The 20,457-nt window shown below is 41.2% G+C and overlaps 1 protein-coding gene across 1 annotated transcript in view; it reads right to left on the bottom strand.

Annotated features, from left to right (window-relative positions):
* The window catches only part of fhdc1 (FH2 domain containing 1), a 29,336-nt gene that overhangs the window by 4,608 nt on the left and 4,271 nt on the right, over positions 1-20,457 (bottom strand). Inside the window, exons 2-11 of the mRNA XM_080462668.1 lie at positions 11,035-11,832; positions 9,334-9,395; positions 7,082-7,184; positions 6,853-6,938; positions 6,560-6,660; positions 3,583-3,653; positions 3,388-3,495; positions 2,463-2,533; positions 817-934; positions 479-643 (exon numbers count right to left, since the gene is read on the bottom strand). Coding sequence (XP_080318794.1) covers positions 479-643; positions 817-934; positions 2,463-2,533; positions 3,388-3,495; positions 3,583-3,653; positions 6,560-6,660; positions 6,853-6,938; positions 7,082-7,184; positions 9,334-9,395; positions 11,035-11,496 — 1,347 coding nt within the window. The 5' untranslated portion in view covers positions 11,497-11,832. The remainder of the gene's footprint in view (positions 1-478; positions 644-816; positions 935-2,462; positions 2,534-3,387; positions 3,496-3,582; positions 3,654-6,559; positions 6,661-6,852; positions 6,939-7,081; positions 7,185-9,333; positions 9,396-11,034; positions 11,833-20,457) is intronic.

Raw genomic sequence — 20,457 nt, 5'->3', positions numbered from 1 at the left:
TATCAACATGTGAAGATGCCCATGAGCAAGACACTGACCTACAAGTTTCTTCTAATGTGCACGCACCTTGTATGGCAGCCATCGTCACTACTGGTGTGTGTGTGTGTGTGTGTGTGTGTGTGTGTGTGTGTGTGTGTGTGTGTGTGTGTGTGTGTGTGTGTGTGTGTGTGTGTGTGTGTGTGTGTGTGTGTGTGTGTGTGTTTGTGTGTATTGTGAACGTGATGGATTATGTAAAGCAGGGTGAGACTGTGGTGAAAATCTATGAAGTCCATTTCCTATTATGACTTATTAAAATATTATTGAAACAGTAAGCGAGAAATCCACAAATTTCTACTTCAGTTATGTAATTTGCATGTCTCATACTGACAATAAAGCTGCACCGTTAAGTTGGTCTGTTATGTCTGATAAATGCCTACATTAAAAAATTTGGTAAGAAATATGAAAAATATAATTTCAATAAATCCTTTGTCAAACTGACCTTAACAGCTTTCTTGAACTTTAGGCAAAAGTCTAGAAAGATCCGGAAGCACTCATCCAGTTTGAAAGTGTCCTTGTCCTCGCAGAAGAAGTCAATAAGAGCGTTGCCCTCTTTACGCAGGTCCAGCCTGCGTCTCTTCAAGTCCTGAAGTGTCCGTGCCGAACTCTGAGACAAGACATCAAACACACAGGAGAATTTTCTTTATTTATAACGTCTTAGCCACTTTTATAGATGTCATCATGTACAGCACTTGAGTCAGCAGCTTCAGGAATGTACCATGGCCCGGATCCAACTTGTGTCTGTGTGTATAATGTATTACATAACTGCTGCTGCTTCACCTGCAGGAACGGCTCCAGCTGCTGCAGCAGCTCCTGGTCTCCTTGAACTTTCTCCTCCAGGGATTTGATTCGGACATACAGTGAGGAAAACTCCACCTCGATGCTCTCCACAGAAATCCTCCAAAAGCACAAACGCAAAGCAGTCTTTAATACACACTTACAGGCAGATTTGGTTATCGCACGCTACCAACAACCCAGCAGAGTGCAAACTGTCCACAGAGTACAGCTTAGTGTGATGATATATGTCAGCATTTTGTTGAATGCTCTGTCAGGTTGTTAAAAAGCACTGCTGCTTCCCACACGCTGTATCCTGAGGGAGGGGGGAGGGGGGGGATCCTGGGAGGGAGGGGGCATCTCGGCTCCGTGGTGCAGGAGCAGCACTCACAACACACAGAGAGATGACCTTGTGAAGCTGACAGAGCCTGACAGTCACCACAGTAACACTGCGCTGTGCGCGCCGTTCTCAAAGTACCACACTTAGGTTAGATGTCGACTTGGGTAATGAGGCTTGACTCGATTGTATCAATGAAGACGTAACACCTGCACACTCTCTCTGAAAGCACAACTTCATTTAATCCTGCGGCCAGTGGGGCCTTCGGCTGTGCGGGAGGATGTAGCATTAACTTTCATTTCGAGTTGTGCTGAAGCCGGTGCAATGTCTCTGACAGCTGCTGGCTCCAGAAAAATCCAATTAACTCCTATTAGGAAAGCATCAGCTCCTCCGAAAACCTTATAAGTCTGTGATATAGTCACAATTGCTGAATTAATGTCCTTTATTGAGTGCACTGCCTCTCTTTTGCAGCTCTTACTGAGTATGTTGTCTGTGTGCCTACTGCAGCCCTCCAATGCTCATAAACCCACGACACATTTTTCTGCATCAAACTCTATAAGCACAATGTTGATAAATGTTTATTCAAACCATTTCACCCTATTCTGCAGCAGTGATTGGGGTTTTCTTTTTTTCAGTTGTTTCATTGCCATAACACTTGATTGAACTCCCTTTATGTGCTGAATGCTTTGCTGTGTTCACCAGCTGGTTGCTACCTTTGTCCATCTCCCCTTTGTTGCTCGGCTGGTAGGGTACATTGGGTATTTCAGAGCTTCTCTCTTAAAAGCAGCTGCCTGCCGTGCTCATAAATAACACCACGAGAGCAATGAAACCAGTTCAACACAGCTAAAAACACAAAACAACGGGCCGAATGCTGAATAGCCTCCTCCCTATTAATACATTTATAGGTACAGGCCTGAAGAAATGTGGAAATTAAGAGTCCAAATGCTCTGAGCGGACATGCACCTACAGACGATTTGGATTCAATATACGTGACTCTTTCTTTCACACTGATCTTGTTGAAAATGGAATTTGACTCTGATTTTAGCAGTCACAGTTTTGTCTCAAACAGTGGTGTTCACACTACTGCCTGATGTCCATTTTTAATTGGCCTGCAGCAAATTCTAAAATTCTATTAGAATATGACCCACATATGAAAGCTGACTGTGTTGTACTGCGGGTTTTTGTCTTAAATAAAGTGGATTCCCAACAACGCAAGAGCATAATGTTCACCTCTACTGAGTGACCCTGTCACTAAATATTGTATGTGGCCCTCAGTGTGAAAACGTTTGAACATCCCGTTGATCTCTGTGGTTACCTGGCCGCACTCTGGACATCCTGAAGTTTCTCTGGAAACTTGAGAAGTTTCTCGTCTTTCTTCTTCGCCTCCTGTTTGAGCAGAAAATCCACATTCAGATTCTGCTTCAATCCTTTTCAGACCTGCGACTCACCTTCAAGTCCCCGTCCTCTGTGCATCTGATTGCTTTTATGCTCCAAAAAACAAACTTAGCATGCAAACCGTGTGCATTAGTGTCTCCCATATGGCGCTGCCTTGGGCTCTCTTTCACTCTTTTTATTTAGCATTGCCTGGGTATTTTCTGGAGTTACATATTTTAGTAGTTTTTCCAAACAATAGAAAATACGGGGATCAGCTGAAGTCGGCTCTTACACCCTCAGATAAAGCAACTGGTAGAACTCGAGGATCGAGTCTGTTTCAGAAAATCACTTTGAGGAAAATGACTATAGCTCTTGAGTCCTTCCAGTTTTTACCTTTTTGTGCTTTAAAACAAGTCTGACTAACAACTGTCTCTTTACAATCCTCTGTCCACTTGTACATCACTTCTTAGTTCACATACAAACTGTATTAGTCTGGAAAGAAGACCACAATTATGAGACAATGTCCACTTTTACAAGGCTCATATTTAGAGAAGATTTTTATTTTTTAATTCAAATTGCTGCTTTTATGAAATTAACATTTAAGACACAGGATATTAAGCAACCAAATACCAATAATAGGATACATACACGGTCACGACTTTTCAGATGTTTTCTTGTGACATACAGTCTTATATACAGTCTACGTCGGTGTTGTCAAGCGTAGGGCCCGTGGACTCTAGAGACATCAATTCTCCGTAAGTTTAAGATGCCGTTAAAAACTTAAAAATAGCTCTCCTTTGCTGGTGATTTCTTGAAGCTTTACTGCTTGATGGATGCATTGTGGCGTACGGTACAGTTTGACTCACCATGGCCACAAAATGCAGCAGGTTCATCCCTGGCTTGTTGGCTTTGGTGTCCGCCAATGAGAGGAGGGACGATAGCTTGAATCCCACAGCGTTTCCTGCGTAACCACCCTGAGAATAAAAAGGATATTTTATGAGATACTAATGACCTCACGAAAACAAAGAAAGCCCAAGACTGATGTGTTTTGCAGCGCTTACAGCATTCATGATGTTTCCAGCCTGCAGCACCAGATGCAAGATGGCGTGAAGCTCCTCACAGTTCATCAGCTCTACAGGAAGACATCGATACCAACTCAGTTACAGCCTGCAGAGCTGATTCCAACACCAGTGACTCCATTTCATCTTTCATTTTCAACTAACAGCAGTAATAATGTGTTAATTCACCAGTGAAATCCATTCCTCTATAGTCATAAACTGTCCTTCTCGTACTGAAACAATAACAGCAAACTTTTTATTAAATTGTGTGATAAAAATTCCCTTTAAGATGAAGAGATTTCCCTACAATGTAGTGGAAAGTTCATGGTAATGTAACTCAGCTAAAACGAGGCTGAAATGATGGTCCAATTTTAACAGGTAACTAATAAACCTAAATGATACAGTAAGGCACGATGGATGACCTGTTTAGGTCCTCAACCTCCTTAATCAAATTAAGGGCTACATTGATTTCTGTTTAATTTCATTATGATTGTTTTTATCTTTCCTTGCTTTAATTCATCATTGCTCCGTGTTTGTTCACGTAATGTACCAGGGATGCACAATATATATGTCATATATGCTGTCATATCAGAATAGGTTGATTTGAATCATTAAGAAAGAAAAAAAACTGTCTGATAAACAAAATGTGAGCAAATAATAACAATTTGTTTGGTACGGTGTGCTCACTGAAATAAACAGAGAGGGAAATTCACTGCGTTTGTCGATTTTTCAGTATCAACAAAAGCTGATTATGGGAGATCCTTTTTTTATATTAAGATATAAAGATGTCACTAATTATCAGTTATCTGCCATACCAGTATCATGGGAATATCAGTTTATTAGTGTTAATAAACACTCCATAAAGCACTTTGAATTGGACGTTTACTGAAATGTGCAACACAAATAGAGCTGCCTTGCCTTAAATTTGAAGTAAAACAGAGCTATAATCTGTCAAGCCATGAGAATGAAATCGATTGTTATTGCGAGGCAGACAATTGTATTTTCTATTCAAACAAACGTTGCTGTTGACGGCTGATTCTCGAGCAAGAAATTACATTCCTTGAGACGTGTAACCATTCACTTTGAAAGTAAGAGCTATGGGGGCATAGTATATATGTCCTTGTATACAGAATCAGTAGCAGATTCTGATTCTGTATAATGACTTATTACAGACGGATACAGACAACAACCATTACATTATAATATTGGTGTATAATAATCTGCCTACATCAAAGCCATGAGATTAGATTTCACCAAAACACTGAGGTTAAAATCATCGTGCTGTAATCAAACAAATAATAACTGAGAAACAAATGCAAACTAAAATGTTCAACTTTAAATCGCATCACATGAACAAGTCAGCGTTCAGCCCAAACACTGCTGTGAAAAACTTGAGGTTTGTACATCTGTTGAAATGACTGTGGAATCGCTGAATATTAAACTGCAGAGAAAGCTTGTGATCAACACAGATCTAATTATTCCAGTCCAGCAGCCATGCTGCTCGAACTGCAGACGTACTGAGCAACTAAAGCAAGTGCATAATAAATGTACAGTCCATGTGTGCACAACATCTGTGCAACGTGTGACATGTTGTCAGGTGGATTGTGGTGCATTGCCATCCTGCAGAAACAGAAGGAAATTATCCTTTAAACTCCAATGACAGTTTAGTCGCAGTATTGGTAGACAGTTTTAAGGCTGCACAATGAGGCAGTGATAATAATTATTTAACGTGAAGAGAAGCTCAGACTGAATCTGGCGGCAGGCCGTATAATTTCTTTTCTGTCCCTTAAGTGGGCTGTCACACAGAAAGCGTTGCTGTTGCAGCATATTACATCATAACATGCTGCAAGATGCAAGTGTTATTAAAGGGATTGGAAGACACAAATGTTATTGGCTTATGTGATGCTTTTGTTTATTGATTATTTGTCATAATTAGTAGTACTCCACAGTTTCTAACCATGAGAAGAAAAAAACCACAGAGACAGTAACTACAGCCTGGACTTTAGACACATTTTAGTTCAGGGGTCACATTCAGCCCAGTTTCACCTCGAGTGGGGCAGATTAGGAAAATAGTACCATAAAAACCTTTAAATTAAAACCTTTTCTGTGTTGTGGTGCAAAATGTACGTGATGAAAATGTCTATATTTTCCCAAAACTGAAAATGACAACAATCTCAACATAAAGCCAATTCTAATAAAACCTTTTGGTGTAAAATACAGTGAAATGTCCCAAAAAAGTTGATGCTAATGCCTGACGCTAATGCGAGTTACTTAAGATAAAAAAATATATATGCTTTTGTTTGTTTAAAAAAAAAAAATAAATCTGTGTTACTTTTACATTTTTAGGAATTTGCTTGATGGTTTGGCGGGCCGGATTAGAGCCTTTGTGTGCCAGTTTTGACTCAGGGGCCTTATGTTTGAAACCCCTGCTTTAGACTGTGTGCTTCACATCATTAAAATAAATTACAATTTTGATATTCAAATGTTTAAATATAAATCTTACATGAAGACTAGAATGCTTCTTAAGTTGCAATGATACGAGACACAATATGCACATAATTTATGGGGGGGAAAAAAAATACAGAAACCTTGTGCTGTTCCAAGTATGTTTTGACAAGTGAAAATGTTTTATTCAAATTAAGAAACACACAATCTTGACACAACCATCTCTTTCCATTCTGTCCACACGCCGCTTTATCTCAGGTGACACGTCCCTACTTCACCACGACTCAAATTTCTGGGTCACCTGCACATGGTGTGTGTCTTTAGTTGTGTGCTTCTTACACGCCTGTTGAGAAGGCTGAAATAGGGTTTTAGATAAGGCTGGAATTGCATCAAGCGGCGCTGAACATCTCGTTGTAACGGTTGAGCTTAAAGACACTGGTCAGAAAATGTATCACATCACAGACAAGGCCGCATTACGATAGAGCTGCAAGACCGTCTGTGTGTCGAAGAGGAAGTAGAGTTGCTGCCTTATCACCTTTGGTGGCGACACGGACGACATCGATCTCGTGGCCCATCAGCGCACAACAAGGGGTGAACTCTTCACGGAGAACCATGGCCTCAATCCGAACCTCGAATCTGTTTGAGACAACAAGAACCGGCTATTTCGGAGCGAGGCGGGAGTCCTGGAGTGGAGGCAAATCTAAATCCAACTCCAACAACAGCAAGTTTTCATGTGGAAATCCCCACAAAATTAAAAAGCCCTGCTTGTTTCAGTCGACCTTCCCTCCAGCAGACTGTCAAACATCACGGCCATTGAAATGAACTTACCGTGGCACCTGGATCAGGAGGAACATAAAGGAATCAACCAGTGCCAGCTTGTCTGGATCACCTTTAAACGTCTGGAGCTTCTTGATCTGCAGAGATAATAAAGGAGAAAAGGGCAGCCCAGCAGGACGCACTGTTTTCAGTCCACAGACTGTCTTTCACCGTCGGCTCGATTCAAAAAACGTATTCATGCTTTGCTAACAGCTTCACAGACAGATGCACAAACACAAACCTCGTCTGCGTCAGGAAGGAGCTTCAGCAGGTCTTTGAGCAGCTCGGCTCCGTAAATCTTTCCTTCTCCTTTTCGAATGTCTTCAACAATGGAGTGGTTGGACCTGAAAGACAAAAGATTGGTTTTAGTTTATAAAAGGCACCCAAACCCAACTTTTCTGGGTGATTCATGGGAACACGAGTTATTTTAGTGGCTTAAAACCAGTCAACGGGACAAATCCGAGGGATCTCGATAGAAAATATACAGGTCCAACAAAACTGTCTCCACTGTGTGCAAAGCTGAAGGCAAGAATCTACTCTACTATACAGGTCTCTATCCTTACTCCTTCTTGCATGACATTTACAGGCTGAAACACTTTTGTTGTGGTTGTACAAAATACATGTTTATTTAGCTCTAGAAGCTGCAGTTTGCTGTGTTGAATTATTTAATACTTTAAGTCTTACTGTGTCCAGAATTTCTTGCAGCGTGAGATCAGAGTCTGCATTTATTTGTCCTGTACTCGGTATAACGGATCTTGTTTGAAAAGCTGTAGGATCTATTTGAATCAATCTGAACGAAAATGTCTCAGTAAACCCATTTTAACACATCTAAAACATCAGCAACTCTGATTCCGGAAATTCAAAGGTTCATAAACACAACTTTCAGTCAGAATCTATAATTGATATGTTGTATTTTAGTTAGATTATGTGTATCTAAGTTTCTCTGTTTGAAATGAACGATGTGAAAACAAACTTTTCTCATTGTACTTCCATTTTCGGTGGCACTGAATTAACAAAAATCTGTTTTGTTTTATCAATTCAGTGCCACCAGACATAATGTCACAATATTAAAGTGCTGATATAGTGTACTGATATTTTTGCAAAAGATAGTTCCTAAATGTCACTTGAAAAACAACAAAAAAGTAAAGTGAGTCTGAAATGAGGTCACTCTCCATAAGTCGCTCTTCACTCATAGTAGCTCACAGTCAAATGCCATTAAAATACAGTGGGGAGCCATGCAAATACACAATCATGCAAACAGACACACGTTGCCCGAGACAACTTGTCCAACACGATCTGACTCCGATTGAACAAATCTCAAGACTTCCTGAACCAAATCACTTTCACTCACTGGGTGCTAAGAAAGCCTCTTAGAACAACTGACACAGATTCAGACCCAAATCTCCCCCAATTATTTTTGGATTTAAAAGACTGGACTGAATCAGGCACGAAAACACAAATATGAAACTGTTTATTTTCAATAAAGCGCCATTGTTTTATACCTCTTAGAATAGAAAACAGTTAGAGAAGAAGGGCAAAGAGCCACAAGAAAGAATGAAAATAATCTATGAGACTTTGCTTGCAAATTAAAAATCCAACTAGTTCTCTTCTGGGTCCTAAATTACTTTTGTACAATCCAGTTACTGCTAATTTTCCATCCTATCAGGTGTAATTGTTGAAAGTTAAGTTTTGTCACACTGGAAATAAATGCACACATTGATAAAAAGATAACATTTTAGTGATATGTATAGATGTTAAAATTTGCATTTAGAAAGAAAGCTTTATTCTTTCTTTTTTTTTTTGCTTATTCCAGCTGATCTACTAGAGGAATAGGTATTTTTCTTTTTCTGGACACATACATTAAATACAAGTCTTTATATGTAAATGACAATAACAAAATATTTTTCTTAAAAATGAGGAAATCACAGTTGTTAACTAAAGAGTTGCTGATTCCTACCTTAAGCCTTTTAACTTGGCCGCCCTATGAACAGTTTGAATGATGTCGTCCTTTCAGGACTGATACGACTGACAAAATATCTTATTATTCACTGAAATACAAACAATCATGACACTACAATCCCCCTAAAAATTTAAAAACTCATTTATTTGTCTAATTTCACATCAATTCACACGTCAGTGAAATATTGGAACTTGTCCTTCGAGTCTGTATCTTCGATAACCTAACTTAATCCCGTGTGAAATTTCCTTTTCAGGTTTGAGCTTTTTTGAAGTACTTTTGTAAGTATTTTGGAAAAATCAGGGCAGTTTGATCTGACGAGGTGTGTAACAATCAGTAACAAACAACAAAGGGACAAACAGGATTTTTCTAGACTCAGACGTTCAATCCAAGGCGCACTCAAGCTGATCTGAGGGTTCATGTTGAAATGCTAAAGCACAATTTGCACTGAGCTGTTATACTTTCTTTTTTTTAAACATCCGTTCATATTTCTGGTAAATGTTGTGAGTCTCAAAGGCAGCAGGTGAAATACTTACTTTTTAAACTGTTTGAGGAAAATTCCCACATTCATTCCTCTCTTTGCGTCAAGTATGCTGATCTGAAAAAAAAAAAAAAAAAGTGTGAGACATGTTAAAAGTACGAGCAGGTTCACACACGTATATACGCACGTCCCTCCTGACACGGCACTTCTGACTGCTGATGGTTGCTGCCCCACCTCCACCATCGGGACTCTGAAAGTCCCCTGAGCCACACGTGTGTTTCACCTCGTCTTCATTAACAAAGGCATGAACAGGTGACTGCACAGTACGTACATTTTTCTTTTTCTTTTTTTTATCTCACAAGGACTAATTACAACATTAACGAGCAAACAGGCGCTTTGGTGGTTTAAAGTCAAGGAGAACGCAGGGGAAGGACAATCAGTCAAGACAATAAGCAAATATAACTTAATGAGTAAGTACATACTTTGCTATATAGTTCACAGTTTAAGCACATATTTTGCTATTAATGGAGCCATAAAGTGAAAAGAAATCATTGGCTACAGCTTTCACCTCTGTTAAAATCCATTTTTAATCTTAATTTTGGGGAAAACAAAAACACAGCTTTGTCTATTATGTAAATAAAGACAATATTCAAAGTATTTCATTAATATAAGACTCACAAACAAAATCTACACATTACCTAATCAGACTGTTTGCGTGCAGAGACTGTGTTTTTTCTTTTGAATCTCCCACAGGAGCGTTTGTGTAACGACTCGACCCTAAAAACCACTGGGGTTTTGAGTGGTGACCAGTCGGACCACCGTGGGACTCAAGTGTATTTCCCTGAGTCACATGAAGGTGTTGCTTTACATTTCACCATACTCTGCAGGACGACACAATGATGCAACCGTGCTTTCATTCTGGGTATGAACACAAATCATTTTTCGCTACAAAGAAGAACTGTAACTGAGACCGTTACCTAACTCGTCCCTGCAGGATATCACGAGTTTGTGTTGCAGCTTTGTGTTTACGAGTCTGGAACTTTATCATCTTTTGAGAGGTGTGTACCTGAGCTGAAGTATCCAGGATGCATTGTATATGTTTCTAGGCATACGCAACTGCAACGATTGCAATGATCTCGGTTGGTTACCAATTTATTCATCTGAAATAATCTAGATTACTCAATCTGACCTACAGTTACATTCGACATGAAGGACTAAAGGCCTGTATATGCTCAATGCTAAATGCACTGACAGATACAGATATAGATAGCTTATAAAGTCAGATAGCTCATAGATGTGTAGCAAACTGAGTAATACCACTGTTGACTTGTGGGGAAGTGTTCCACAGTAAAGGTTATGTGCAACAAGTAAAAGGAATAAAGAAGACAGCGTAGCCTGGAAAACAATAGAAACGATAAAGGAAGATTGTGCAGATGCACGCATGGAAACATTGCCCGGGCATTGGGAAGAATTAAAATTCAGATTGTTGTGAATCGTTTGTAAATATCTTAACTGGCAAAGTTAAACATCTATGGCAATACATTTGAAATACTACAAGTGACAGGAATACTTATTCTAGTTATTTTAGTTTTGAACCTCGTTCACAGATGTTTGCATTAGAACTATCCCAAATGAAACCAAGACTCTACGTGAGGTAGAGGGCAGTGCGCCACCACGCCAACGGGAAACACAGGAAGCAATCCACGTGTGTGACAGAAACTGAAAACTTTTCCTCATTTTCCTGACGCCCTCTCACCTCGTCTTTGCTGCTCTCCTTGAAGGACCGGGATCGGGATATATTAATGGACGACCCAGTCGGTCGTGTGGACCCACGTGTGCCCGTTCCAGCCTCCTCCTGCTGCCCGAACAACTCCTCCACCGAGCGCACATCGATCTGGTACTGCTGCTGCCTCACCGCCATCGTCCAGATGTTGGGCTTCCCGCGCACCTTCTCCTCCGGGATGGGCTTCCAGAAGAAGCTGCGCACACGGCGCTTTTTCCTGGCGCTGTGTCCGGCGGTTGTGGCGGCAGGAAGTGGCGGTGCCCCCGGAGGCGGGGGTGGGAGTGGAGGGGGTGGAGGAGCATCGTTCTGGGAGGGAGTGTGTCCGGACATAGAGGACGGGTCTGAGGTAGTGATGGAGGACGTCGTGCAGCTGCTGCCCTCGCTGCTGCAGCTCTCCGGCTCATTGGTTGTGGATGGACAACTCATAATAAGCATCACAAGGACCAACAGTCAGCATGCGGGGTTTATGCTGAGAGGGTGCACACACCAATGTCTGATCAGTAACCTCCCGCTCTTCAAAAGTGACTTTCAAAGAACTACTTAGTGTTGTTGTGGCGCATCCGTTCAGTCTGAAGCTCGTCGACATGCGTCAGCGTGCGTCCCCTCACTACTGGAGGAAGGTAGGCCTCCCTTCATCTGGTCACAATGGAGGGAGCGTGTCCTTTGATTCTGCCCATCTCCATCACTCAGCTGGTCGTCCATCGCACTGAGCAAAGCCTTTGAAGGTTCCCTCGCAGAGGAAGAGGATGGGGGGTGACCATGGCCATGGAGCTACGAGAGCAAGAAAAACAACATAGGACAGGATTATACAGAGGTAATCATGCATGCCGTCATGGGCGATGTGGAATTAGAGGAAATTAAGGGGTGCGGCAGATCAAAAGAGAAAGGGTACCTAGTTAAAGGGGCTCAGAATGAGCGACATGGCAGATCCTTTTTTTTCTGGGCTTTGAAGTCGGCCTCTGGGGGGGATAAATAGTCAGAGACAGCTCAGCTTACGATTTTAAAACCAGTCTGCTGTAGGTGAAAAGATAACTAATGTGACAGCAGATTTAGTAAAAAATAAAATAAATAAATAAACACTCCATTCACAAAAAGTCCTTTTTAATGCTCTCTGGCAGGAATTCTGTCACTTTGAGAATCAATTTGTGTGCCCCTCATGCAAACCAACAAAGTAGTTAATATCTATCTTCTATATACGAAAATATTTGTTCAATCACTGTTGATACAGCACAGAGTACTTATTTAAACCCAATTGGACTTGTTGATGTGAGTCAGAGACACAGAAAGTGGAAAAACAGCCCTCAGACTCTCGTGTATTCAGATCAGCATCACCTGTTGCCAGCGAGGAAATCGCAGCATAGCAACACTGTGAACAAAACACCAAATAAAACTAATTAAATCCACCGGTTAAGAAGAAAACGTAAAGAGTAAAAGAAATTCACAGAATTCATTCTGACTGCCAGTTTGCTGCTCGGCAGATAAGCAACCTGAGAGCAACAAAAACGCTCCTGATGGCCTCGAGATGAAAAACAGGAATAGTTCCTAAAAAACACATGTTTAAAGCACATTCACTCACCACCACCATGCAAGCAAAGAGCATTCAATAATTCAGGCTCATATTCACTTCCAGTCCATATCCAAGCTGAGTGAAGAAGGCCTTTTGGTTCGACTTGTGTTTCAACTGATTGTTATTTAAGATAATTGATCTCTTAATCAATAGTCACAAACACTGCCGTGTTTAAAAAACGGAAATAGTACCACTGTTACATTGTAACTGTACTCAATTACAAGTGAAACTCGTATTACAAATTCTAAATACTGAAGCAAAACAGCAAAGTACTCTTCTCAAAAAGTACAAGTTACCTTGTGACATTTCAGTCAGCTGTATTAGGTTCTTAGGTCAAATAGTATGTATAGCTAGTAGCTTTTTAATTCTATAAATGCAGCAATAGATTACATGGTGTAATTATATACGTGCAGCAAAAAACTACAAAAAAAACAACCTCAAACGGTACCAAAAATACTGCAGTAATATGAGTATCACTGATGCTCCATCCCTGGTTTGAGATGTTAATTCATTGAACACCTCTGTCTTTGAATATTGAAAACCGCCAAACAGGACAGAAGGAGAGGAAGTCAGTTCTTTGTTAAATCGACGGCTGCAGCGCTCGGTTGGAGGGGAAACTGGTTGTGTTGCAGAAGAAGACATCACTCACTGCCCGAGCTGAGACGTCCAGGTGATCTGATACTCCCGAGAATAAAGAAAGAAATGAATAGAGGGTCTGACAGAAAGGAGCAGATAAATCAGGGGCACTTTGACGATATTACACCACACCCCTTAAAGAAAGCAGTATGTTTTCAGGGTAAATACCACCAAAGTTTGATTCGAGCAGCAATATTGCATACTTGGACTCAAACTCAATTGATGTAACTCTTACACAACAGTAACATCAGTCTGAGTAATCTCCCATTGGTCCTCAGCCTGGTCCACCTGATACCCAGAGGTTATAACTAATTAATAAAGCGGACGTCACTAATGGCCTCATGTTGCCAACATCAGCCTGCACGTTCCGCCGTCCTGTCCTCTGAGCTGGACCCCACCGTCAGCCATGTTTAATTCATAACACTGGGAGAACATCTGACCTCACACTGAGTCAGCTTTCTGCCCAGACGTGGCTGCTCCCAGCAGATGTTCCAGGAAGGAGACAGGAAGGCTGTCTGCCGTCTCATGTGTTGCTTTAATCGGTTTCTACTGTGAACCGTCATCGTGGCTGCTTGGAAGAAGCACTCACTTAATTTCTTTATCAGGTGGGAAGGATCAATAATGCTCTTATCTGCTCAATGTGAACGCCAACAAACTAAATACCTGTACGGAGATGATGGAGCTCTCACAGTTCAAAGACTTTCATTTACAAAGTGATTAAAGAATCACAACAACTGGATGAAAGTCAAAACCTAAGCAGCAGGTAAACTGTCTGCAGTACAGCAAAAAACATTTTAAGGGAGGTTTTGGGTGACAATGGCTATTAAAAAAAACAAAAAGAAAAAAAGCTTCTGTAACTTAAATTCAATAAGCAAGACTTGCAGTCACAAATGACCGTTATCCCTTTCCTATGACCAAAGATAGCCTGAGCATATCCTCTCTGTCAAAGTTTGAAGAATGGTTGTGTAATTGCATTGAGTTCCATAATGCATAGGGCAACATCTAATCAACTGAGATCGCTCAAAGCTTCTACAGTGACGGATTCACCTTTCCCAAAGCACTCTACATCACATTGCGTGACTTTCACGCTGTGTCCGCTGTATCCTCAACATTGGGACAACGGCTTGTCCCAGGAAATCGTCACACACGGATAGGAAGAAATGGGGATTGAACTGCCAACCTAGGGATTAGTAAATGACCTGCTCTTCCACCTGAGCTCCTGAACTGTTCATCTATGTAAAACAGAGCTCAAACTTTCTTCTCATGTTTATGTCCACAGTGTACATTCATTCGTTAAAGCATTTTGCCCATTAGACCACATAAAACTAGAGGGCATATACGTATGTACATGGTGCCATTGTTTTTGTTTTGTTTTTTACAATGAGTGACCATAAGAATGATTGTAAGTGCTGACATACACGTTAGATACGGTCAAATCATGTCTCCGACAGAGTACTGAACAAACATTTGATAAGAATTCATCCAAAGTTATCCGAATTTTGGCGTGATGGAAACTCTTGACTGTTGTGGATGATAGTGATGAACCAGACCAGACAAGTTATTCCTGTATTTGTCACACAACTGTTGCAGCAGCAAGTGGACAGTAAAAAAAACCCAACTTCTTTTAAAAGAACCAACTAACTAACTAACTAAATTAAGTGACATAAAGAAAAAAATCTTTATAAAAAGAGATGCTGGAATCCTTCATTTTCTCCTGGTTTCACAAAAAATAATCAGAATGAACCATTAAAGAATACATGAATGAAATGAGCTCCAACAGTGTGGCAATTAATAATAGCAGGGTTGATCCTGCCTTCATATGTGATGTTATCAGTTTCAGAATGTTTCACACTTTGTGAAGAGATAGCCACCAACTAGGTGGTACCAGACATGATTTACTAGGCAGGTGGAGACACACCTGTCAGTAATACTACACGCGACAGCCTGAGGGAGAAGCAGAGAGTCCTCACATCCACCTGCTGCCACAGCTCAACACAAAGCTTCATCCAGAGGTCCACCTGCTGAAGACCCCGAGGCGTTCCCACTCCCATCAGTCTTCGTCAGGGACAGGGAACACCCGTCGTCTGTCACTGGTCTCTGACATGTAACACAGCCTAAGTCAACAAAGGGAAATGTTATAATGAAGACAAACAGAGCTGCCCGTTTCAGACGTCTCGCCCGATCTGAATGGATTGTTATAAATCTTTTGCGCAGCTTGTGGGGGCCGATCTGTGCCAAGCTACGCCAAGCACACACAGCTCCTTCAAAAACAAATCTCCCAAAACCGAAACGGGTTTTAACCGGAGGTAACTGTCAACAAGTTTCCAGGGAGCCATCAAGTCCAAAACAAACACAATCCACTCTAACTCTCAAATAAGTGCTGATGAGGGTCAAGGCGCCGCTGCCTGCTATAATAATCCCCTGTTGCCAACTTCCAGTTCAATTTCCTGAGGGTCAGCGAGCCCCTGCAGAGCTCAAGTCATTCAGTCGCACCGAGGGGGCAAAGAGGCGCGTTCACAGGGGATTTGGCCGATCCTGCTCCGTCATCGTAGCCATGGGAATGCTCGTTAGCAGGAAGGAGTTGGTGCGGAGCTTGGCGGGGCGTCGCTGTCGGACGGCGTTTGTTTCCGACCACCTTGATCCTAACTTCTCCAAACAGTGACTGTGACAGGGCAGCATGAGACGGGATTTCAGTCGCACCAGCAGTTGTTGCCCACGACTGTGTCAAACTGCAGGCAGAGACTTTCTGTGAATCATTCACACCCACAAAAATGATTTAACTCACAATTTCTTTGTTATTTAAAATGTTACTCCATTACCAGCTCACAATTTGTTTTTCAATGCAAATTACAAATCGAACTAATTTAATTTTCCATATTTTGTTCTTTCCATTATTTATAGATTAAGCACGTTAGTTCATCTGGAAAAGTGTTGATCGTGAGATGAATTAATAAATCCTAATAGTAAACTAGAAAATAGATGTTCAAAACATAAGAAAATCCCTTAGAATTGATGGAATAATTGTTTCGTTCACTCAGTCACTTGGATGCACATGAACACTTGAAAGGCTGAATTGGCATCTAACATCACCACTTCAACGCCAGTTAATGGCATTATAACAAGTTAATGGCATTGGCAGACAGCATTTATTATATATTCAGGACTACAAGGCTGCGTTTACACAACAATGTTTTTAAGTGAAACCGGAAAACCTTCATTGTGTTTTGGGTGTCCGTTTACACGACAACACGGAGCCACTAAAAACACAACTTTATGAAAGTGCTCGGTCTCTGTAGAGATGGACATGGTAGTTTTGTAGTTGAGAGTCATCGTAATAACAGTCCAACTTTGCTGTCTGTCCATGTGAACGTCTGAGTACTCACCACTGTTAAAGTTTCTAGCGTATTTTTCTCTGCGCGCAACTGTGTGTGTGTTTTTATTACAACATTAACAATATGAAAACTACATTGTTTTCAGTGTTTGTCATTTCCGTGTAAGTGAAAATCTTTCTCAAATCCTTGCCGTGTAAATTTCTGAAACAATAATGCAAAAACAATGCCTTTTCACATGAAATGTCATGTAAACGGGGCCTAAGTCACTTTTTTTTGGTTATGTAACCAAAAAAAAACATTATTATTACTGTATTTAACTTGAAACTAAATTTCACTAAAAGGAAAAAAGCTACACAGCAGAATTTAAACTAAAATTGACAAATTATCTGCAAGATGAACTGTTACTGTGAGGAAGAACACAAAAAATGCTACATACAGGCTATAAGTATACCACAGTTACAGCGGAGGAGCAAATTCAAACTGACTTAATAACAAAGCTCTCAGAATAGTTTTGAGACCTACTTTAAGGAGGAATAAAGGGCATCGTGGTGTTTGTAAACCAATGATCTCTTTGGAGGAATATTTAAAATTTCAATTGCGTCTGAGAATCCATGCTGTTTTGTATATGCAACACTGACGTTCACTTACTGTTTATAGTTTCTTTAATGGACCTCCAAATGTTGGCTGTTCAATCTAAATAAATTAAATTTTATTAACCTACATTAAAAATCATGTTTGGCCGCTTTGTATTTCATCGCCTGTATTGTGTGTTTCTGTTGATGTGTAGTGGCTCGCTGAGCTTTCTGGGATTAAATGAAAAGGACTTCATGTGGGGCCTCTCCTCTCGTTAATGGCTCGTCTACCTGATTTCCATGTTTTGTTTACAATAGGGACGACACACGGTAGAGTGGGAGTGGACCATATTGTACACACACACGCACACGCACACACACACACACACACACACACACACACACACACACACACGTCATTAATGCACAGACATAAAAACAAAAGAGCCAATAAAATGTCTCTTTTCTCAAACAAACAATAGCAAATGAAGCCTTTTCAGAGGCATGCAGCGGCGAGGCTGCAGCTCAACATGCAGATGGTGACAGACTGCAGCAGCCTCACTAATGTATTCAAGTCATATAAATCTTCTCCCGTTACATAAATCACATAGAGCCACCAAGTGTCATCCTCAAACAAAGTGTACCTCAGTCAAACAAAGTCAGGATCTCTCTCCGTCTTCTCATTGTTTGCTTGATCCGGACAAAACAGATATATGATCAAATACCTGGTCATCTGTCGACTATTTATCACCTTCGGCCACTGGTTGTATAAGAGCACACGCACTAAAGCTGCAGAAGAAAGCAGTCTAAACCACAAATACTGCTGACAAAGAACCGATTCTTGAGAAAATCCAGGATTTATCAAATACTTTAGAAGGCTGGCTGCTTGTACAGTTGTTTGGCATTTTCCAACTGAACCCTGGCAGAACCTGATGGTGAATTATAATTTTCACCTGAAACAAAGTAAATTCCCCCGGATAGCTCAGTTGGTAGAGCATGAGACTCACAATCTCAGGGTAGTGGTTCGTGTCCCACGCCGGGCGCCACCTTCCCGTGGGCTCACCACCTGCAGGAAGGTTCTTAAATGGTGCATTGTGATCTGGGTGACAGTGCTCAGACTGTCACCCCCGCGACCCGGAAACGGATAAGCGGAAGAAAATGAATGCATGAATGAATAAAGCAAATTCTCTTTTCAGCCTCAAGACAAATCACACGTGTCAAGTTATGAATCATAGTGTTCATGACACAGGCAATGTGCCAAACCTAAAAAAAAGAAATTCAGTTCAGTTTACGATGAATCGTGTGATCTTGTGCCGAACCGTGAGAGGGGCTCGGGCACATCTTATCATTAGTCCAAAACACAGCCTGAGATTATTCTTCTGATATTATCAGAAGTTGCTAGTCTTCTGCCATGAGCTACGAACAAGCAAGAGACAAAATGATGTAATAATGGAAGTGGCTGCACCAAAACATCACAACTCCATTCTCCATATAAATCCATAATAGGCTTTGTGTCTGTACTTATATGCTACTAACTAGAACAATGAGTCCATTCTTGATTCACTTCATTGATTCAGGGTGGCATTGCTGTTCTTGTATACTGAAGTTCTCCTTAGTGGGGAGCCACATCCTGCAGTCTTACCATTTTCATGAAAACCATGTCAGAACAGCAACAGTAAAGAGGAAAAGGTGTCTAGCAGAAGCAGACTCGGGTGGTGACCATCAGTCTGGACCGGATGGGATTAGATAAAGAAATGGATGGAGGGCAATGAACAACACAGAGCAAGCTGCTGGGACCGGGCGTCGTAGGAATAAGGAGATCTTCTCTGAGATGGTCTTTAAAGCTCATTTTTGACACAAAACTATTTAACGACCTGATTTTAAATTGCTCAAGCTAAATTAGCTTTGGTGATAATCACCTGCAAGATCAATGAGTTAAAACGCTGAGCTCCCACGACACGCAGCAATAAGGAGCTGGACTCCAGGTGAATAAACACATCAGGGCACAAACTGCCAGCAGTAAATCCTCATCAGAGCCTCTGAGCTCACTCCGACACGCCAGCTTGTTTTAACTTCTGTTCACAACATGCAACAATGACACCTTTAGAAAACCTCAAATTCATTGAGAAAAAAATGCTTCATTCAAGATCAAATAAGGAAAACCTGCAGAGTTGGTTAGGTAACAGTTCCAATTTATTAAGTTGGGTCAATTAACACCAATACAAACCACCCATGTGTGATACAGCAGGTTCTGTACGGAGGATTAATGTGGCTCAAACACAACTGTGCCGTTTCCTCACTCTTAAACCTGCTAAATCAGTTTTGAGCAGCTTATTACATGCTGCTATTTGTCTAGGGAGAAAGGAATAAATCCCTAATAAGGCCAAGGTACAGCTGGGCACCTCGCGCCACGTGAAACTCGAGCTGCCAGGCTGTCAAACATGAATCTCTCCGTCACAGATTCACTGGCCAACAGCGAAGAGGAGGAGGAAAAAGATGCTTTCTGTACTGCTGGTCACCAGGAGGTTACTATTCTCACTTTACACCATCCAGATCTAGTTATACAACAACGACACACACACACACAAAGTGAAACGTCTCCGCAGTGTAAAGCACAGGTCCTGCTTGATACTCACCACGCTGGTGAAATCTTTCCCGGATGAATCTAAACTGGCTCGTCATTCACAAACGGTACTACAAACAAGCTGCGATCTGGTCCATCTCTCTCTCTGAATCACAGTCACGCTCCACTCGGAAGCAACGCTGTCAGCTGCAAGTGACAGAAACGTCCTTTTAATTCAAGCAGGCTTGACGCCTCGAACAATGACCTGTAATGGTAGGGAGAAAAGCAGAGAATAGAGATTTCATGGATCCTTATACCACTCAGCTTTGAACCTATTCATTATTGAAAGATATCAACAAACTGGTCATCACCTCTCTGTGCCTAAGATTAGCTGTGTGTGAACCTGACATGGCAGCAATGTAGGTTTCTGGGTTATGTAGTAGAAGAAGAAAACACTTAGTGAGCTATTCAGGGCACTTTGATGATCTGATTCACCATCATATCAAAGAATTATTACCTTGTTGCTCCAAGACAGTCCAGTTTAATAACTGCCCCCCCCCCCCCCCCCCCCTTCAAAAAACTGCTGTACGCCAACAACTGATGGCAGAGTGGCTGAACTCAGTAACACTGTATCATCAACATGTGTGGTTAATGCAAAAAAAAAAAAAAAGAATAATCGATTTAATGCCACATTTCATAGGGGAATTCAAGCCTAAACCACTACTG

The sequence above is a fragment of the Lipophrys pholis genome, assembly GCF_963383615.2.
Source record: "Lipophrys pholis genome assembly, chromosome: 5".
In the NCBI taxonomy this organism is placed as follows: domain Eukaryota; kingdom Metazoa; phylum Chordata; class Actinopteri; order Blenniiformes; family Blenniidae; genus Lipophrys; species Lipophrys pholis.
Note: the sequence above shows the minus strand (reverse complement) of the source record. Positions and strands in the feature narration are given on the sequence as shown.